This window comes from Felis catus, chromosome C1 (genome assembly GCF_018350175.1).
Source record: "Felis catus isolate Fca126 chromosome C1, F.catus_Fca126_mat1.0, whole genome shotgun sequence".
NCBI classification, from domain to species: domain Eukaryota; kingdom Metazoa; phylum Chordata; class Mammalia; order Carnivora; family Felidae; genus Felis; species Felis catus.
In genome coordinates, this window is record NC_058375.1 from 71,648,744 (window position 1) to 71,669,782 (window position 21,039).

General features: G+C 36.4%; 1 protein-coding gene and 1 long non-coding RNA gene across 7 annotated transcripts in view; one reads left to right on the forward strand and one right to left on the reverse strand.

Annotated features, from left to right (window-relative positions):
- The window catches only part of DNAI3 (dynein axonemal intermediate chain 3), a 95,414-nt gene that overhangs the window by 53,636 nt on the left and 20,739 nt on the right, over positions 1-21,039 (forward strand). For all 5 annotated transcript variants that reach the window (XM_019837351.3, XM_019837350.3, XM_006934877.5 and 2 more), the window contains exons 14-16: positions 2,940-3,013; positions 12,166-12,310; positions 13,702-13,789. In XM_019837351.3, the coding sequence (XP_019692910.2) occupies positions 2,940-3,013; positions 12,166-12,310; positions 13,702-13,789 (307 nt within the window). The remainder of the gene's footprint in view (positions 1-2,939; positions 3,014-12,165; positions 12,311-13,701; positions 13,790-21,039) is intronic.
- LOC109502429 overlaps positions 12,309-21,039 on the reverse strand; it is a 46,206-nt gene continuing 37,475 nt past the window's right edge. For both annotated transcript variants that reach the window (XR_006584452.1, XR_006584451.1), the window contains one exon: positions 12,309-13,364. This is a non-coding gene — a long non-coding RNA (uncharacterized LOC109502429). The remainder of the gene's footprint in view (positions 13,365-21,039) is intronic.

Consider the following 21,039-nt stretch of genomic DNA (forward strand, 5'->3'; position numbering starts at 1 on the left):
GGCCTCTGGGTGGCTCAGTCAGTTGGGCATCCGAGTTCGGCTCAGGTCATGATCTCACCGTTTGTGAGTTCGAGCCCCTTGTCGGGCTCTTGTGCTGACAGCTTGGAGCCTGGAGCCTGCTTCGGATTCTGTCTCTGGCTCTCTGCGCCTCCCCTGCTCAAGCTCTGTCTGTCTCTCTCTCTCAAATATAAATAAACATTAAAAAAATTTTTTTAATAAAAAAATAAGTGACGATTTCAGCTAGTTGGACCAGGCGACTCTGAAGTGCTGTGACGTATAATAATGTGCTATTTTGCCAAGGCACCTTTGAACTGGTGGGTGAGAACTGGTCATGCAGTAAGTGAGTCCAGCTGACTGCCCAGCATCCGCAGTGCAGTTTGGTTTCGTAGTTCTGTACCTGACTCACCAAGTCTGGTGTCAGTGAATTTGGAAACTGGTAAGCTCCCCAGATGTCTCCCTCGGAGACCCTGAGGGTCTCCCATGTACTTTCAGAATATCAAAGCATATGATGAGAAAGTAAAGTTATAAAAGGCAATTCACCTTTCAATGTATTCACATGGATTATGCAAACAAACAATACTTTTAAGACTCATAATGGACCAAAACAAACAGCCCAGATAGTTTCTATTACCTATAGAAGTTTAACATATGGTAATGGAAGGAACTCTCGGCCCCAACTTCATTTCAGCTCACACCATATACACAAATTAATTCAGATGATTATAAAGTTAAATAAAAATAGCAAATCACAGGAAAAATGTAATACATCAAAATAGAATATCATAGAATAGCATATTTCTAGATCGAGGACAGTTTTCTAAGCTAATTAATGTTGAAAGAAATTCAAAACATACACGTGTAAATTTCTAAATTAAAAAATAAAAAGCAAACAACAAAATGGAAAATATTGGTCTCAAATATGGTAAATACAAAATTTCCAGTAAATAAAATATATACTGTATACTATACAATATAACTATATGCAATATACTGTATACTAACTGTATACAATTAGTAGATAAACACGAAAATCATTCAGGCTTTTTAATATCAAAGAAATTAATTATAAGGCAACAATAATATACTATTCTGGACCTATTTATTTTTTCAATAAAAATTTAATAAGTAATAAATAATAAATAATAAATTTAATAAATAATAATACCCTGTGTTAAAAAGGATGCAATGGTGAGGGGCGCCTGGATGGCTCAGTCAGTTAAGCGTCTGACTTCAGCTCAGGTCATGATCTCACGGTTCATGAGTTCGAGCCCCGCATCGGGCTCTGTGCTGAGAGCTCAGAGCCTGGAGCCTGTTTCCGATTCTGTGTCTCCCTCTCTCTCTCTGACCCTCCCCCGTTCATGCTCTGTCTCTCTCTGTCTCAAAAATAAATAAACGTTGAAAAAAAAATAAAAAAATAAAAAATAAATTTAAAAGGATACAATGGTGAAACCAGTAAACTGTAACATTGCTGGTTCCAACATAAAACTTTTGGAATACAGTCAATGTGGTTCTTAAATCATCCAAATTTTCAACGTTTTGAACAGTAATTCAAATTGTGGGAATTCATATTCATAAGAAATAATCCAACTCAGGGGTGCCTGGGTGGCTCAGTCAGTTAAGTGTCCAACTTCGGCTCAGGTCATGATCTCATGGTTCGTGGGTTCCAGCCCCGCATCAGGCTCTGTGCTGACAGCTCCAAGCCTGGAGCCTTCTTCACATTCTGTGTCTCTCTCTCTCTCTTTGCCTCTCCCCCACTCATGCTCTGTCCCTCTCTCTCTCTCTCTCTCAAAAATAAAGAAACATTAAAAATATTTTTTTAAAAAAGACATAATCCAACTCGTGCCTCAAGATACAAAATTATATGCACATCTTAACAAACTGTGTCAAAATGTATTCATGAAAAGAGACTGGAAAAGAATATAGTTAGAATTATATTTGATTTTAAAACCTACTTTCCAGATGTCTATAATATTATACTATGTTGTTGCTGTTTTTAAAATCATTAAAACGTAAAAGCCGAGGCGAGCACGCTTCTGGGCTCTCGCCCTGTACTTCATACCACAGCGAAGGTTCAGCAGAGGGAGAGGCACACAGACTCTGGGTTGCTTATCAGATCTGAGTAGAAGTTGGCAGCAGTTGGGAACCTGAGAGGGTTCAGACCGTGGTGGCCTCTGCCAGCTTTCCAGGGTCTTAATTCCTGTGCCGTCTACTGGCCGCAGCAATACAGCACCTGTCTCCCTCCTCCCACCCCTACTCTCACTGCTTATTTGCTGTTAGAGCCCCTGCCTTTGTTTACTTTTTGCTCATCAGGAAAGTAGGGAACCGGGGAAAGTCATGTTTCCCTATGGATTCAAGAGCAGCACTTTCATAGATTGCCACACAACCTTTCACCTCGTTTCAAAGCTAGCTGCTTGGAATTTGGGACCTTCTAGGACCCTGAGGAGCCATTAACTGTGCTAGGTGGCTGTGGGTATCTAATGTAACACTAAGCGTCTTCTCCACTGACCTTATCTGCTTAACAATCTCATAAAACCTCCTGTTTCATTCCACCATTAATAGTAAAAAACAAAAGAGCCTACGATTCTAATTATAATGGATCATCAAATTATGATACACCATCTACATGTTATAAGACTATTAAAATGATTTATGAGTACATAGGAAAATGTTCAAATGATATCAACTGAAAAATCTAAGGACAGAAATTTTTACACGTGCTAATTAAAACTATGTAAAAATGTTTCTGTGAAAAAAGACTGGAAAAAATATATGGCAGAATTATATTTTATTTTAAAACCTATTCTCCAAATTTCTGTGACAGTGTTATATTCCTTTAATAAAAATTAAAACCTGAAAATACTTAAAGAGTAAAAAGCTATGAGAAAAGTCATTACTGTTCTAGGTACACGGAATTTACTTCTTACGTTTTTAAAAAACAGATTAACAGAATGGGTTCTGTCTTTGAGAATCGAAGTGGAATATGCTGTCAACTTGTCACATGTTCGGCTGATTGGTAGGTCTTTGTTAGTGTTCATGGGTCAATTCAACATGGGGGGTGGGGTGGGGAGGAAGGTTTCCCCACAGTTCTAGCAAGCAGTGCTCTGGACACCAGCTGGGTGTCTTACAACTCAATTCACTTCTGACACTATCTGCCCGGATTCACAGGTTAAGGTTCAGTCCTACCCGACTGCTCTCTCCACCCCCCACCCTCGCCACCCCCTTTCCCCTGCCACCTCAGATGCCAGTCACAAGCCCAGGTTGTTACCTGTACTTCTGACTGACTTGCTGTAGATTGGGAGTTCCCAAGATTCCCTCTTCAGGTTGGATTAATATGCTAGAGCAGGTCACAGAACTCAGAGAAACAATTTACTTACTAGCTTACTGGCTTATTATAAAAGGATGTAATTCAGGAACAGTCAGATGGAAGAGATGCTTAGGGCAAGGTATGGGGAAAAAGCTAGGAGCTGCCATGCCCTCTCTGGTGCTCACTGTCCCCAGTCTCCATGTGTTCACCAACAGGAAATTCTGAAGCCTGTCCTCTTGGGGTTTTATGGAGGCATCATTACACAGATACCATTGATAGAATAATTGGCCATTGGTGACTGAACTCCCGCACCTCTCTCCGCCTGGGAAGTCAGGGGGTGAACTGAAAATTCCAACTCTCTAATTGCAAGGTTGCCTCCACTGGCAACCAGCCTCCATCCTTAGGTGTTTTCCAAAGGTCACCTCATTAACATAACAAAAGGCACCTTTACTACCCTCAAACATCTAGGAAATTCCAAGGGTTTTAGAAGCTCTCTGCTAGAATCCTGGAGGAAGATCAAATTTATGTATCTTACAATTCACAGTATCACAGTCTTATTTTAAACATACCTAAAATGTTTTCATACTATATATCCTTTTTTTCCCTAGATGCTCCTAAAATCATTATCTTCTTCTGTTCCTTAAATAATCTTTATTGTAGCAATTAAACCTGATATAATAACAGGACAGAAGAGATTATTGCTGGTTGAAAAAATATTTTTATAGATACAAATATGTTGTAAAAAGAATTAATGAGGCTTCATGGTTGTTAATGTTGTAGAACATTATCCATAGTTATGCTGCTTCTTTATATTCTCATATTTGTAAATTTACATTCAATTTTATCTCACAAAGATTACAACAGTTAATTGAGAAAGCTTCTTTTTGAAAGTGGAAAAGTTTTACATTAAAAAAAAATTTTTTTTAATCTTTATTTATTTTTGAGAGAGAGAGAGACAGAGTGCAAGCAGGGGAGGAACAGAGAGAGAGGGAGACACAAAACCCCAAGCAGGCTCCAAGCTCTGAGCTGTCAGCACAGAGCCTGATGTGGGGCTCAAACCCATGAACCATGAGATCATGACCTGAGCTGATATTGGATGCTCAGCCGACTGAGCCACCCAGGCACCCCAGAAGTTTTACATTTTTATTGCATATTTATAAAAGTTTTTTTAAATAAACAATTTGATAACTATGTCGGAGAATGTTCATTTAAATAAAATCACATCTCCCAATTTCTGAAAGTAAAAATTCACAATGAAGTAGGAAATATGAAGAGTGATATTATTTATCTAGCATCCAAATACTGGCAAAACTTGCCCATTCCAAAAAGCTTTAACCCCAATAGAATAAATGACACTTTAAGGCATAGAAGTTGACAGCTATGCAGTGGAAGATGAAGGTATATGTAACATTAACAGCAGCCATGGGCAAAGGGTCAGGGAGACATGATTAATCCTGTGGACGCATATTGGGTAAGGTTCTGTGACTGCAGGCAAAAGAAATTGACTATGGCTAACTTAAGGGGATAAAATCAATTTATTGGAAGTTTATGTCAATACTAATAAGTTAACTATTTTTATATTTACAACTACCCTGAAAAATACTTATGGATAGAGAAAATGAGACTTTGAAGGCAAACACATTATCTACCAGTAACTCACTATACATATAGTGAGGTGTACATACACCAATATCCTATACTATATATAGGTAGTCAGTAATGATACTGAGGAATCAAAAAAAGAGCAGACTCAGGCCTCAGAAAAAAACCCATGGATTTGGGTAGCTGGAATGAATGCCTAGCTCCTTCCATCTGATTGGATCAGTTCTAACATGACTTCTTTTCCATCAAATTCACCCCTTTGGCCAGGGAGGTAATGGTAGGGCACCTTGAGTGACAACTGCAACCTGACCGCATGCAATGGGGAAGGGCAGTTCCCCAAAGGACCATTAGAATGTTCCTGCTAAAAAAGTAAAAGGGCATGGGGGTGGGGGGATTATTGCCCAAAAGGGCCACCAGTAGGGTCATATGAAATATTTACACAACAATTAAAATTGTTATGATTTCACGGAGAAGTGTTTATGGTATGATATTGATTATAAACAACAAAATGCAAAGCTATACTGTTGTTCGGTAGCCTTGGAAAACATCTAGAAGCACTGAACAGACTTAAAATATTACATGTTTTATATTTAAGACACAGGTCCTTGATTGTTGGTTATAATGATGGCCCTTGAATTTGGAAATATTCTAGAAGAGTCTAGAAATAATTCCTTCAAAAGTTGTTTTTAAAAAGTTTATGCATTTAGAAAAGCTAACTTTTAGTTATTTGGAAAACTTACCAGTTCTAATCTTTATACTTCAGCCATGCCAAGGTCTTATAATATAGAATAAGAGAAAAAAAAGGTCCCAGGGTGCCTGAGTGGCTCAGTCAGTTAAGCATCTGACTCTTGATTTCAGCTCAGGTCATGATCTTAGGATTCATGAGACCAAGTCCCAAGTTGGGTTCTGTGTTGACAGTACACAGCCTGCTTGGAACTCTGTCTCTCTCCTTCTCTCTGTCCCTTCCCTACTCACACTCACTCTCGCTCTCTCAAAATAAATAAATAAACTTTAAAAAAATAAAATAAGGTTCCATTAATAAAAAAATATGGCTAAACAATGGGATATTACACAGCTACTAGAAAAGAATGAAATCTTGCCATTTGCAACAACATGGATGGATCTAGAAGGCATAATGTTAAGTGAAATAAGTCAGTCAGAGAAAGCCAATTATCATATGATTTCACTCGTGTGGAATTTAAGAAACAAAACAAAGAAAAAAAGAGACAAACAAATAAACAAACAGACCAAAAAACCACTCTTAACTATAGAGAAAAACTGATGGTTACCAGAGCGGAGGAGGGAGAGGGGATGGATGAACTAGGTGAAGGGGATTAAGAACACACTGATCCTAGTGAGCCTTGAGTAATGTATAGAATTGTTGAATCACTACTTTGTACACATGAACCTAATATAACACTATATATTAATTATGTTGGAATTTAAAAAATAAATTAATAAAAGAAAAAGAATATGTGACTGATTCATGCAGAAAGTCCAATTGAAGTTACATGTATTTAGCAAAATCATTTCATGGATAATGCAAATTAATGCTATAAATGAGATTTAAGAAGATCTTTGTAATTTGGAAAAACAGTTTTAAAACAACTATAGTTATAGTTTAAAGCAGATTTTTTTGTGTCATTTGTGGTGTTCTCCAAGGATTTATATTTTGACAACATAAAAATGATTAATACTTTCATGAATTTTAACTGTTCATTATTAAGATGAATAAGTGATTAATATTAAGTCACATAAATGAATATGTTTTGTTAGTCTTACTTGAATTACTATCTGTTTATCTAAATACTTTAACTTACACATCTAAATTCTTTAATAATGTCTTAAATTTATTAATCAGTTTCTTCATAACCTCAGTGATAGAAATTAGGGAGCTAATACAGCATATTCTTTGCCATCCTCAACACATGTTTTCACATAATTAACACAAAGGCACTTTTATATTAAAATAGTGTACAAGTATCATTATAAATGTGTTACCAAGTTCATTACACTAAAAATAATACTTTATATATAATGTGTGGAACATTATAAAGAATTTTCGCATACATTATCTCGTTTGATTTTTATAGTCAATCTGTAAGGAAGGAGAAAAAAGATGAGAAATAACCTTTATTGATGCTTACTATGCACAAAGCACATTAAATCCAACATTGCCTGTGTAAATATACATATATTTGTATGATATATTAATTTACATTATATATTATATATTTATAATATATATTTATATATCATATCTCTTGTACATGACACCAAAAACATAAGCAATAAAAAAAAAAGATAAATGGAAATTCACCAAAATTTTTGTGCTTCAAAAGGCACTATCGAAAAGTTAAAAAAAGATAGCCCACAGAATGGAAGAACATATTTGCAAATCATATATCTGATTAGAAATTTCTATCCAGAATATCAAAAATTCTTACAACTCAACAACAAAAAGTCAAAAAACCCAGTGTAAAAGTGAGCAGATTGCCAATAGACATTTCTCCTCCCAAAATAGCAAATGGCCAATAAACACATGAAAAGGTGTTCAACATTACCTATGAGGGAAATGCAAATTAAAACCACAATGAGCCTGGGGCGCCTGGGTGGCGCAGTCCGTTAAGCGTCCGACTTCAGCCAGGTCACGATCTCGAGGTCCGGGAGTTCGAGCCCCGCGTCGGGCTCTGGGCTGATGGCTCAGAGCCTGGAGCCTGTTTCCGATTCTGTGTCTCCCTCTCTCTCTGCCCCTCCCCCGTTCATGCTCTGTCTCTCTCTGTCCCAAAAATAAATAAACGTTGAAAAAAAAAAAAAAGAAACAGGAAGAAATAGAAAATTTGAACAGACCCATAACCTATAAGGAAATTGAATTAGTAATCAAAAATCTCCCAAAAAACAAGAGTCCCGGGCCAGATGGCTTTCCAGACGAATTCTACCAAACATTTAAGGAAGAGTTAACACCTATTCTTTTGAAGCTGTTCCAAAAAATAGAAATGGAAGAAAAACTTCCAAACTCATTCTATGAAGCCAGTATTACCTTGATACCAAAATCAGACAGAGACCCCACTAAAAAGTAGAACTATAGACCAATATCCCTGATGAACATGGATGCAAAAATCCTCAACAAGATATTAGCCAACTGGATCCAACAATACATTAAAAAAACTATTCACCACGACCAAGTGGGATTTATACCTGGTATGCAGGGCTGGTTCAATATCTGCAAAACAATTAACATGATGCATCACATCAATAAAGGAAAGGACAAGAACCATATGATCCTCTCAATAGATGCAGAGAAAGCATTTGACAAAATACAGCATCCTTTCTTGATAAAAACCCTCAAGAAAGTAGGGATAGAAGGATCATACGTCAAGATCATAAAAGCCATATATGAACGACCCAATGCTAATATCATCCTCAATGGGGAAAAACTGAGAGATTTCCCCTAAGGTCAGGAACAAGACAGGGATGTCCACTCTCGCCACCGTTATTCAACATAGTATTGGAAGTCTTCGCCTCTGCAATCAGACAACACAAAGAAATAAAAGGCAAGAGGAGGTCAAACTTTCACTCCAAATTGGCCAGAAGGAGGTCAAACTTTCACTCTTCGCAGATGACATGATACTCTATATGGAAAACCCTAAAGATTCCACAAAAAAACTGCTAGAACTGAATCATGAATTCAGCAAAGTTGCAGGATATAAAATCGATGTGCAGAAATTGGTTGCATTCCTATACACCAACAATGAAGCGACAGAAAGAGAAATCAAGGAATCAATCCTATTTACAGTTGCACAAAAAACCATAAAATACCTAGGAATAAATCCAACCAAAGAGGTTAAAAACCTATACACTGAAAACTATAGAAAGCTTATGAAAGAAATTGAAGAAGACACAAAAAAATGGAAAAAGATTCCATGCTGCTGGATAGGAAGAACAAATATTGTTAAAATGTCAATACTACCCAAGGCAATCTACACATTCAATGCAATCCCTATCAAAATAACACCAGCATTCTTCACAGAGCTAAAACAAATAATCCTAAAATTTGTATGGAGCCAGAAAAGACCTCGAATAGCCAAAGCAATCTTGAAAAAGAAAACCAAAGCAGGAGGCATCACAATCCCAGACTTCAAGCTATACTACAAAGCTGTAATCATCAAGACAGCATGGTACTGGCACAAGAACAGACACTCAGATCAATGGAACAGAATAGAGAACCCAGAAATGGACCCACAAATGTATGGCCAACTAATCTTTGACAAAGCAGGAAAGAATATCCAATGGAATAAAGACAGTCTCTTCAGCAAGTGGTGCTGGACAGCGACATGCAAAAGAATGAACCTGGACCACTTTCTCACACCATGCACAAAAATAAACTCAAAATGGATGAAAGACCTAAATGTAAGACAGGAAGCCATCAAAATCCTCAAGCAGAAAGCAGGCAAAAACCTCTTTTATCTTGGCCGCAGCAACTTCTTATTCAACACGTCTCCAGAGGCCAGGGAAACAAAAGCAAAAATGAACTATTGGGACCGCATCAAAATAAAAACCTTCTGCACAGCGAAGGAAACAATCAGCAAAACTAAAAGGCAACAGACAGAAGAGGAGAAGATATTTGTAAACGACATATCAGATAAAGGGTTAGTATCTAAAATCTATAAAGAACTTATCAAACTCAACACCCAAAAAACAAATAATCCAGTGAAGAAATGGGCAAAAGACATGAATAGACACTTCTCCAAAGACATCCAGATGGCCAACTGACACATGAAAAAATGCTCAACTTCACTTGTCATCAGGGAAATACAAATGAAAACCACAATAAGATACCACCTTACACCTGTCAGAATGGCTAACATGAACAACTCAGGCAACAACAGATGTTGGCGAGGATGCGGAGAAAGAGGATCTCTTTTGCATTGTTGGTGGGAATGCAAGCTGGTGCAGCCACTGTGGAAAATAGTATGGAGGTTCCTGAAAAAAGTAAAAATAGAACTGCCCTACGACCCAGCAATTGCACTACTAGGTATTTAACCAAGGGATACAGGTGTGCTGTTTTGAAGGGATACATGCACCCCCATGTTTATAACAGCACTATCAACAATAGCCAAAGTATGGAAAGAGCCCAAATGTCCATCAATGGATAAATGGATAAAGAAGATGTGGTATATATATATATATATATATATATATATATATATATATATATACAATGGAGTGTTACTTGGCAATCAAAAAGAATGAAATTTCGCCATTTGCAACTACGTGGATGGAACTGGAGGGTATTATGCTAAGTGAAATTAGTCAGTCAAAGACAAATATCATTTGACTTCACTTGTATGAGGACTTTAAGAGACAAAACAGATGCACATAAGGGAAGGGAAACAAAAATAATATAAAAACAGGGAGAGGAATAAAACATAAGAGTCATAAATATGGAGAACAAATAGAGGGTTAGAGGAGGGGGTGTGGGAGGGGGGATGGGCTAAATGGGTAAGGGGCACTAAGGAATCTACTCCTGAAATCATTGTTGCACTATATGCTAACTAATTTGGATGTAAATTTAAAAATAAATAAATAAATAAAATTTAAAAAAAAAGATTGCAAAAACAAAACAAAACAAAACACAACGAGACCTAAAATAGCCAAAGTGACAATCTTGATAAAAAACAAAGTTGGAGGACTCACACTTCCTGATCTCTGAACTTTCTTCAAAGTTATAACTATAGAGACAGATGTACTGACACTGGCATAAAGACAGACACAGAAATCATAGAGTACAGAAATAAACCCATATGTCTATGGATGACTGATTTGCAACAAGAGTACCGAGACAATTTAATGGAAAAAGACTAATCTTTTCAACAAATGGTGCTGAGACATTTGGCTGAATATGTGCAAGCAAAAGAATGAAGTTGGACCCTTACCTCACACCTTATACAAAAATTAGCTGAAAATGGAACAAAGATCTAAATGTAAGATGTGAAACCATGCAGCTTTTAGAAGAAAACATTAATGAACATAAGTATAAATGTTCATGACCTTGGATTAGAGAGTGATTTCCTACATATTACTTCCAAAGCACATGCAAATGTAAATCTAAATCAATTAAAAATTTTTTTCAATGTTTATTTATTGGGGGGGGGTGTTGCAGAGAGAGAGAGGGAGACAGAAAATCCAAAGCAGGCTCTGTGCTGTCAGCACAAAGTCCAACATGGGGCTGGAACCCACGAACTGTGAGATCATGACCTGAGCTGAAGTCAGAGGTTCAACCGACTGAGGCACCCAGGTGCCCCAAATCTAAATTTATTTTTATGAGACACCACTTCCCCCACTAGGATGGCTGTAATAAAAAAGACTAAAAGTAGCAAGTGTTGGCAAGGATGTGGAGTAATTTGAATCCTCACACATTGCTGATGGGAACGTAAAACTGATGCAGTTGCTTTGGAAAATAATCTAGCAGTTCCTCAAAAGATCAAACCCAGAAGTTAGCATATAACACAGCAATTACACTCCTCAGTGTATACCTAAGAGAAATGTACCCAGGAATCCACACAAAACTTATACACAAATGTTCAGAGCAGCATTCTTCATAATAGTCCATCAACTGGTGAATGGATAAATAAACTGTGGTATATTCCATACAATGGGATATTATTTGGCAATACAAAGAAATGGTGTGCTGACATGAACTTCGAAAATGTGCTAAATGACAGAAGCCAGTCACAAAAGGCCACATATTCTGATTCCATTTATGTGAAATGTCCAGAAGAGACAACTCTATACAGACAAGAGGTGGATGAGTAGTTGTCTAGGGCTGGTGGGAGGGGCTGGGGGCAATGAGGAGTGACTGCCAATCTGTACAAGATTTCTTTTTGGGGTGACAAAAATCTTCTAAAATTGACTGTGAAAAATTGAAAACCACTGAATTATGTACTTTAAATAGGTGAATTTTGTGCTATATGAGTTAGATTTCAATAAAGTTGTTACATTAAAAAAAAGATGGTGTCAGTCTCCAAACTCAATTCTCCTATAATATTCGTGTTAATACTAGCAAAGTCATGAAATAACCTTATAAACTGTATAATTTTCTATAAGATGCAAAACAGTGGCATTTCATAAAAATCTTACTTTCAGAGGTATTATAATACAGCCATGATTACATTGCTAATGTGTAACAGCAGGAGGTATGGTAGTTCTCAGGCTATACCTCTTATTTATATTAAATAACATGTGAATTTTTTTTAAAGCACAATATGTTTTTGGGATATCAGATCACAGAAAGCTTTAACCCCACCACCAATAGAGAAAAAGAAAGAAGAAAGTATTGAAATTCCTTTTGATGTGCCATCTACTTTTTTGCATCTAGATCTCTCCTGGAAACCCCTCATTAAGGTGAGTAACACGCAGTTTAGTCCATTCTATTAGCTTATATATACTTCACATTGTGTACATGCATTTGCATACATATATACACACACTCAAAAAGTGGAGGAGCTCAAGTTAGCATAAGACTTTATAATTTATGTATTCATTTAACCAACTGATTCTTTCATTGAGGATTATTATGATGCCTGCTTAGGTCAAGCCCAAAATCACAATTTTTGTGAACTCAAGATTGACATTTGTTCATGTATTAGCAAGCTGCAACTTATCAATGATTTGTATAATAACTATTCATGTGCATGAGCAGTTCTCTGTAAATCAGTAGGCTCTCCCGTTAGCTAGAAATGCTAATTTTGCCCCTAATGTAGGCAAAATTCTGCATGTTTCGCATCTAGTAGGAAACAGTATTTTAATACCCATGAGCAAACAAAACTGAAAGTAATTGAAAGAGAAATTGCTTGCACTTTTCTTGAAAAGCAGAGCCTGAAGAAAAGCAATTTTAATTTGAGAAAGATATAGCTGTGGATGGAATATGTATGGAAAGTATGAATGAGCTTTCGATATTGATGACTTTCCTTTTTTAGAATGTGTAGTTCTAATTCCAAACTTAATGCTTTTTTCCCTTTGTTGTACAAGTGTCATTATTACATTACATTACATTACATTACATTACATTACATTACATTACATTACATTACATTACATTATTATATATTTGCTCCAAATGGAAGAGAGAGCACAGAGGGATGAGAATATTCCTGAAGTAGCTGGGATTAGGGATTAGAAATTAGAAAGAGAGGGTTAGGAATTTTCTGTGGTAGGATTTACTTGAGCTATAAATAGCTTTAAAAGAAATGTGCAAAGACTCACCTGAGTAATTGTAAGTATGTAGACAAACATCCTGATGGAGAAATGTGGGGCAGATGCTGTGAGGGAAAAATATTCTGTTCTGGTGCAGACTCAGGGCCACTTCTGGAGCTCAGGGGCATGTGTGTCCCCAAATGGACTCAGCAGTGCCAGGCAGATGGAAAGACCCCACACAACCTTCTGGAGGTTCGTTTAACTGAAAGATTTAGGAAACAGGAGAATAAGCCCTTATTTTATATTAAAACCAAAAAGGATATATTATGAAACAGAATACACAATATTTTCAGAAATTAAACACACGAGCCTGGGATTTGGAAAGGAGCTCCTGGACAAGCACCCTTGGGTCACAAGGTTTTAGAAACTGTGGTTTAGACACTATCCCTGGGGAAAAGCAACCAGAAATCTGAAAGAGAATGGAAAAGGGACAAGGGGAGGGAGGTGGAAAACAGCCATCTGGGGGCAGAAGGGAAAAGCAAGAATAAATCACCCACAGGATATATAGAAATAATCTTTCTTATATGTTCTCCCAAAAGATAAGGCTGTCTAAAGGTGAAACAAGTTTAGACCACTGCCCAACCAAGATCAGCCTGAGTGAGGACCATCTCCTTTACAAAGCACAAGGTAACTGCCTTTGCTTATTAAAAAGGCATGAGGGCGTCCCTGGGTGGCTCAGTCAGTTGAGTGGCTGACTCCTCGTTTCAGCTCAGGTCATGATTTCAGGGTTGGGTTGGTGAGTTTAAGTCGAGATGGGCTCTGCACTGACAGTGTGGAGCCTGCTAGGATCCTCTCTGCCTCCCTCTCTCTGCCCCTCCCCCACTCATTCTCTCTCTCCCTCCCTCTCTCAAAATAAAGAAATTAAAAAACATTTTTAAAAAGGCATGTAATAGTTTGAGTATTAGTGGTTCCTTATGTCTACAGTGAGTTAGACGGTTGCTAAGATAGTCTGATTTGTAAAAAGAATACAGAAACTCAAACTCTCCAATATGGAACTTTATAATGGCTCTAATAACTACAGCCAACACATTAAAATTGCCTATACACACACAAAGATTTCACATGATTCAGTTCAGCTTAGTTTCATAAACATTTATTGAGTACATTTATATATGTTTGAAAACTCATTAAAGAATTTTTACAAAACTGTCTTAATAAGTATGCATGTGCTCAAAGAATAGTTGTATAAAATGGAACATATCTCAAGTCTAGCAAAATAAGTTATGAAATGTAAGAAATAAATTACCATTCCCAATCAGAACATAATAGAAAAATTAATATTTGTACAGCACCACCATAAAACAGAGTAGAGAAATAACAATTGACTTTTTAACCTATCTCAACCCATACACCTTTGCTGAAATAATTGAAGGGTACACATATAAATGTCAAAGCTATTAAAATAAAGGTATGCATGAATATCCCACCCTGAGAGCAATGCATAATGGAAATGTACAAGAATCACTAGAAACTGAAGTACTTTCCAAATATTTGCCTTATCAAAAGGATTTCCATTTATAAGTTGTTGAATGTTCAGTTAAATGATAGAATATCTCAGAAAAATATATATCTAATACCCAGCTTGGGCAAAACTCACTTTGAAGCTGCGTGTTTCATAGATACAACTCAAGACCTCATGCTAAAAACCAACCAACCAACAAACAAAGGAATCATTATATTTTTATGGACATTTTCTAAGCAGTATTAAAACATCTCATGTTTTTATGTATTTGGGCCTGCAAAGGCCCAAATTCCAGATTCCAGAGGGAATCGAAGTTGGGTTCTCTTCTCCACTTCTTTGTATTCAGCTATTGGCTATAATTTATTGAATTTCAGCCATGAGTCAGGTACTGTGCTAGCTAATATTGCCCATGGCTTCATTCATTTAACAGTTATTTATAAAATTCTCATTTTATGCCAGGCCCCAGGAGTGTAACAATGAGTAAAACAGATGCCAATGATCATGACAATCCTGCAAACTGGGAGTTTTCATTACCATTTTATAATTAAGGAAACCAAAACTGAAAGAGGTTAATGTAACTTGTAAAGAGTAACTCATTAAATACCTTGCTCTTTAAATTAATGAAAAAAGATGATCATGAGGATGTTACTGCTTTTATCCAACTACTAGTAAGGACATTACTGTATCTTTTAAAGTGTGCTTTTTTTCTTACTTTTAACAAGTTTATTGAGGTATAATTGACATACAATAAAATGTACATGTTAAATTATTCAATTTGATATGTATTGACAAATTAAAAATCCATGGAACCATCACTAAAATCAAGATAATGAACATATCCATCACTTCCTAAAGGTGACTCACATAAAGATGCATTTTTTAACACCTCCCTCCAGCACCTCCCCCACCTCCACCTACCAGACCACCACCGATCTGCTTTCTCTCACTATACCAGTTTGCAATTTTCTAGAACTTTATGTGATTCAAAGAGTATATGCGTTTTGGGGGGAGTCTGACTTCTTTCAGTCAGTATAATGATTTTGGAATTCATCTATGTTGTTGTATACATCAATAGTTAATTCCCTTTTATTCTAGAGTAATATTTCATCATATGGATATACTGCACATGTTTATCCATTCACCTGTTGATTGGCATTTGGGTCTTTTTCAGTGTAGGGCTATTACATATACATATACATATACATATACATATACATATACATATACGTATACATATACAAGCCTTTGTATGGACATATGATTTTATTTGCTTGGGTAAATACCTAGGAATGGTATGATTAAATAATATGGCAGGTGTATGTTTAACTTTTTAAGAAACTGCCACAGTGTTTTACAAAGTGGTTGCACCATTTTACATTCCAACGAGCAGTGAGGGAAAGTTCCAGTTTTTCCACATCCTCATGGATAGATGATATGGCTAGTCTTTTTACCTTAACCATTCTAAAACATGTGTGGTGATATCTCATTTGCATTTACCTAATGACTAAAGATGTTGAGTATATTTGCATGTATTTTTTCCCATTTGTATACCTATCTTCTTTGGTGAAGTGTCCATATCTTTGATCTATTTTTTAGTTGTGCTGTTTGTTTTCTTATTTCAGAGTTTTCAGAGCTCTTAATATATTCTGCATACTAGTCCTTTATCAGATATGTGATTTGCAAATATTTTCTCCCAGTCTGTGAAATATTAAGTGTTATTCTATTAACACTGTGTTTAGAAAAGCAGAAGTTTTTAATTTTGAGGAAGTCCAGTTTATCAGTTTGTTCTTTTGTGGGTCATGATTTTGGTTTTGAATTTAACCCAAGTTTGGGCTACTTTTTTTCCAGCAGTTTTATAACTAAGTTGATGATCTTTATTGAGATAATTTTTTTTCTCTGCACAAATTATGGATTGGAGTTCATTTGCGTGTAGTGTTCCAGTGCCATTTTTTGAAGACACTGTCCTTTCTCCACTGGATGCTTTTTGCACCTTTGTCAAAAATCACCTGTCCTAATATGTGTGACTCCATTTCTGAACTCTCTATTTTGTTCTATTGATCTGTATGTCTTATCTTTACACCAATACCACATTGTCTTGATTACTGTAACTTTGTAATTAGCCTTGAAGTTAGTGCCTTCAACTTTTTTTTTCTTTTTCAAAATAGTTTTTGACCATTCTAGGTTTTTTGCTTTCCCATGTGGATATTGTATCTTTTGTCTTGGATAAGCCTGCTCTGACTTTGATTGGAATTGTGTCAAAACTGTAACTCAGTATTATGAGAATTTGGAGTCTGCCATATAAAGTCTTTTACCTCATAAGTACAGTATATCTCTCCATCTATTTAGGTCATTAATTTCTCACTGATATTTTATACCTTTCAGTGTACAGGGCTTTTGCTTCTTGTGATAGGTGTCTCTAAGTCTTTCACATTTTTTGGTGTTCTAGTAAATAGTACTTTCAAATTTTTAATTTTTGATGGTTCATTACCAGTGTATCAAAATACAATTAATGTTTGAGTATTGATTTTGTATCCTGCAGTCTTCCTAAAATCACATTAGTTATCATGGCTTATTTGTAGAGGATTTATTTAGGTTCTCTAGATGATAATATCATTTGGATTTTCGCTATATAAATGATCATGTCATCTGTAAATAAGGACAGTTTTACTTCTTCTTTTCTGATTTGTATGATTTTTTTCCTTACCTGATTACACTGGCTAGAACCTCTAGGGGAGAGCGTTCTTGTTTTAATCCAGATCTCAGGGAGAAAGCATTTAGTCTTTCACAAGTAAGTATGATGTTAACTGTAGGGTTTTTGTAGAAGCCTTTATCAGGTTAAAGAAGTTCCCTTTTATACACAAGTTAATGTTGGATTTTGTCAAAAGATTTTTCTGCATTTTTGCAGATGATCATGCTTTTTTTCTTTTTAAGCTTATTAATATGGTAAATTATTTTAATATCCGAATGTTAAACTAGCCCTGCATTTCTGGGATAAACTCCACTTGGCTGTGATTTAGTAATTGTAATACCTTAATTTTTTAAAAAACAATTTTTACACTGTTATCTCTATATTTATATCTGTGTTTATTCAAAACATTTATTAAACTCTTGCAAAGTGACAGGCTCTGAGGATATAGCTGGCAAAAGCCAATTCCCTGCTTCCATGGAGCTTACATTCTGGGGGGATAGATACATATCTACATCCACTTAAGAAATGACCTATTTAAAACAAACCCTGAAGCATGCCCCCAATGTCCTCAAACATAAATACTCCCCATCAAATGAATGTTCTCTTTACAGACAAAGTCACTTGGTGGATATTTCTTCTTTCTTTCTTTCTTTTTTTTTTTTTTTGTGGATATGTCTTAGAGAAATATATCTCTCTTTCCTAGAATATTATTTAACCTGATAAATCTGGCTAAATCAGTTCATAAAGGGAACGGACAAACATGTTTTTCAATTCTCAGCTGAGACTTTAATTGGCTGTGTCCCTTTACGTGTGTTCAGAAGTCTGTGTTGACAGGCAGTACCACAAGTCCTGGAGAAAATTAAATTTCACTTGGTAATCTCAATGGATCTTGCTAACACACTCCTCTTATCACTAAAGGCAGTTACCGTGGGTTGTGACTGGCCTCTTGTGTAGATGGCCAGCTCTCAGAACTTTACTTGAGATCTCATTATGGTATTTTGAATTTCCTTACGACACACTGTCAGCTATCCACCTACTCTGGCCAGACTTGAACCTATTGACTAGAATACACATGGTCATATGCTTCTTGACCATGTTCTGTGTATTATCTATATTGGTTCTCCTCCCCCTCCTCTCCACCAAGAATCACAAGTTCAGCTATTCCACTGGCACACCCTGGGGAGCACTCTCAGGAGCATTGTCTGGTACTCTGTTGCCACCTAGTGGCTGTAGGCTACTTGGCTTTTGCCTGCCATATTAGATCCTTAGTAGTCTGCCCTTCTGAGTAGTCACTTTAAGATGTTCTTTTCGTTTATTCTGTTGCGGAAGACTTTGCTCTAAAAGTTTTTGGAATTCCTACTCTGTAATTGCCTTCAGAGCCTCCGTTATATTCTCCTAAGCACTGTGGCATAGTGGTTAAGGATGTAGATTCCGGAGTTTGGGTTTAAACCCCAAAGCTACAATTTATTATTTGACCAGGTCAAATTACTATACCTCTCTGTGCCTTACTTTAAAACAAACAAACAAACAAACAAAAAACTTATTTGAAAAGAGATACATGAATATAACGGAAGCAAATAATGAACTTCATGTAGTATTGAGAAGATAAAATGAGTTAATATATGTACAGGTCTAAGAACAGCTCTTTGTCAACCCACAATAAATGTAAGCCACTGTATATGAGGCCTGGGCAAGCTACTTAATCTCTCTGAGCCTCACTTTATCATCCTTGAAGGAGAATTAATTCTTAGGAGTTATTGCGAGAATTGAATGAAATGGTGCATGTAGAGCACACAGTGCAGTACCTGGCATGTAGTCATGTAGTAAGCATTCAGTAAGTGTTAGCTGCTACTGTTATGCTGGGCCCTGGGGATGGAAATCCATGGATGGAAAATCCACGGGGATGATGTTGATTTTAATAAATATGCAAGTTATTCCAGTCAAGTCTGAGTAAACACAGTTGATGACAACATTTTTGTCTGGCTTCATTCTCTTTAACTCCACCACATTAAACACTATCAACGTAGCCCCTTTTCTCAGAGCTCCTGCCTTGGTTTTTGTGGTTTTCCTAATACTTCTTCAGTTTCTCTCCTTTGCCCTCTTTCTCTGCTGCCCTCGCAGCGTGGATATGCCTCAAACTCAAATTTCAGCGGTATGCTTTCCACGTTCCTCACTCCTTTCAGTAACTGGGTCTACTCTTAATCTGCTGAGAATCCCCCACTTTGCCTCTTGCTATCTCTTGGGCTTAAACCCAACCTACTCCCTCAATGTCCATGTGTCCAGAACACAACGTGAGTCATCCCTCTGTCTCTCCTCTAGTCCCTACATCCAGTCTCTCACTTAGGAGAATTAGGTCTTCCGTTATAGCATATCTCACCTTTGCCTCTTCCTTTGTGTTACTGGTAGTGACCCCTGGATCAGGCTCTCCTTGTTAGACCAGAGGGCTCCAGACTTTTCCATCTTGCATCCCATCAAGGAAAATTTTTGAGCACATATTGCCAACAAACATGTATTTACTTACCAATTATATACACGTTCTACTCTACTAATATATTAATGTGTATTATTTAGAAAGAGAAAAACAGACATTGAAATGAGACTGATGAATTTGAAATATTTTAATGATTTTAATTTTATACATTAAATGGATACAAAATGCCTTCTTCCTCATGTTAAATGTATATGAATAATATCTTTTAGTAAGAACAATGTGATTAAATGTACCTAGTTATTTCTTGACATGTTGATTGGCACTTTGTAATACAGCTATTTACAAGTCCGGTTTCATGTTTGGCTTACCTTGTTACTTGTTTTTGATGTCTTATCTTTTGGGAAGGGAGACTGCCCAAAGCATGTAGATCCCTAACAAAGGAAGCACTGGTTGATTGTACCAACAAAATCATAATTGTTTCTCACTTTTGTCCAGAATTATGTTATAGGCTTTTTTCATGGTATATATATTTTTAGTGTAGCTGAGGTTTTCTTCTATTTTAGTTTTCATCTATATGTTTGTTCGTTGGTCCTTATGTTCATTTGTTAGTATTCCCATGGTTGATATAATCTAGATGATGATGTATTAAGATGTGGGGAGTAGGGTTTGATGAGGATATATTTCTCTACCACCTCTCCTAGAAATTTAATGTCACATTAAAAAAAAAAAAACTAATAAGTGACCTGGGAATATGCCCAAGATAATATCTTTAAGAGAATAGAAAAACAGGATAAAAGCTAAAATGCCCAATTAAAAGAAAATCCTTTATATATTCACAGAATATATATATTCACAGAAATGTAATTGTAGGGAGACATTTTAATGGTGGTTATCTCTGGAAAATATGATAATGGATGATTTTTCTTATTTTCCTTATGCTTTCCTCTATTTTCCAAAGCTTCGGTAAATAACATTTATTAATTTTAGCTCATAAAAAGACTTTTGTTTTAAAACAAGATGACATCTTTGTTTTTAAAAAATTTTTTTTCAACGTTTATTTATTTTTGGGACAAGAGAGACAGAGCATGAACCAGGGAGGGGCAGAGAGAGAGGGAGACACAGAATCGGAAACAGGCTCCAAGGCTCTGAGCCATCAGCCCAGAGTCTGACACGGGGCTCGAACTCACGGACCTCGAGATCGTGACCTGGCTGAAGCCGGACGCTTAACCATCTAGCCACCCAGGCGCGCCTGACATCTTTGTTTTTTAAAAAGACTTTTGTTTTAAAAAGAAAGA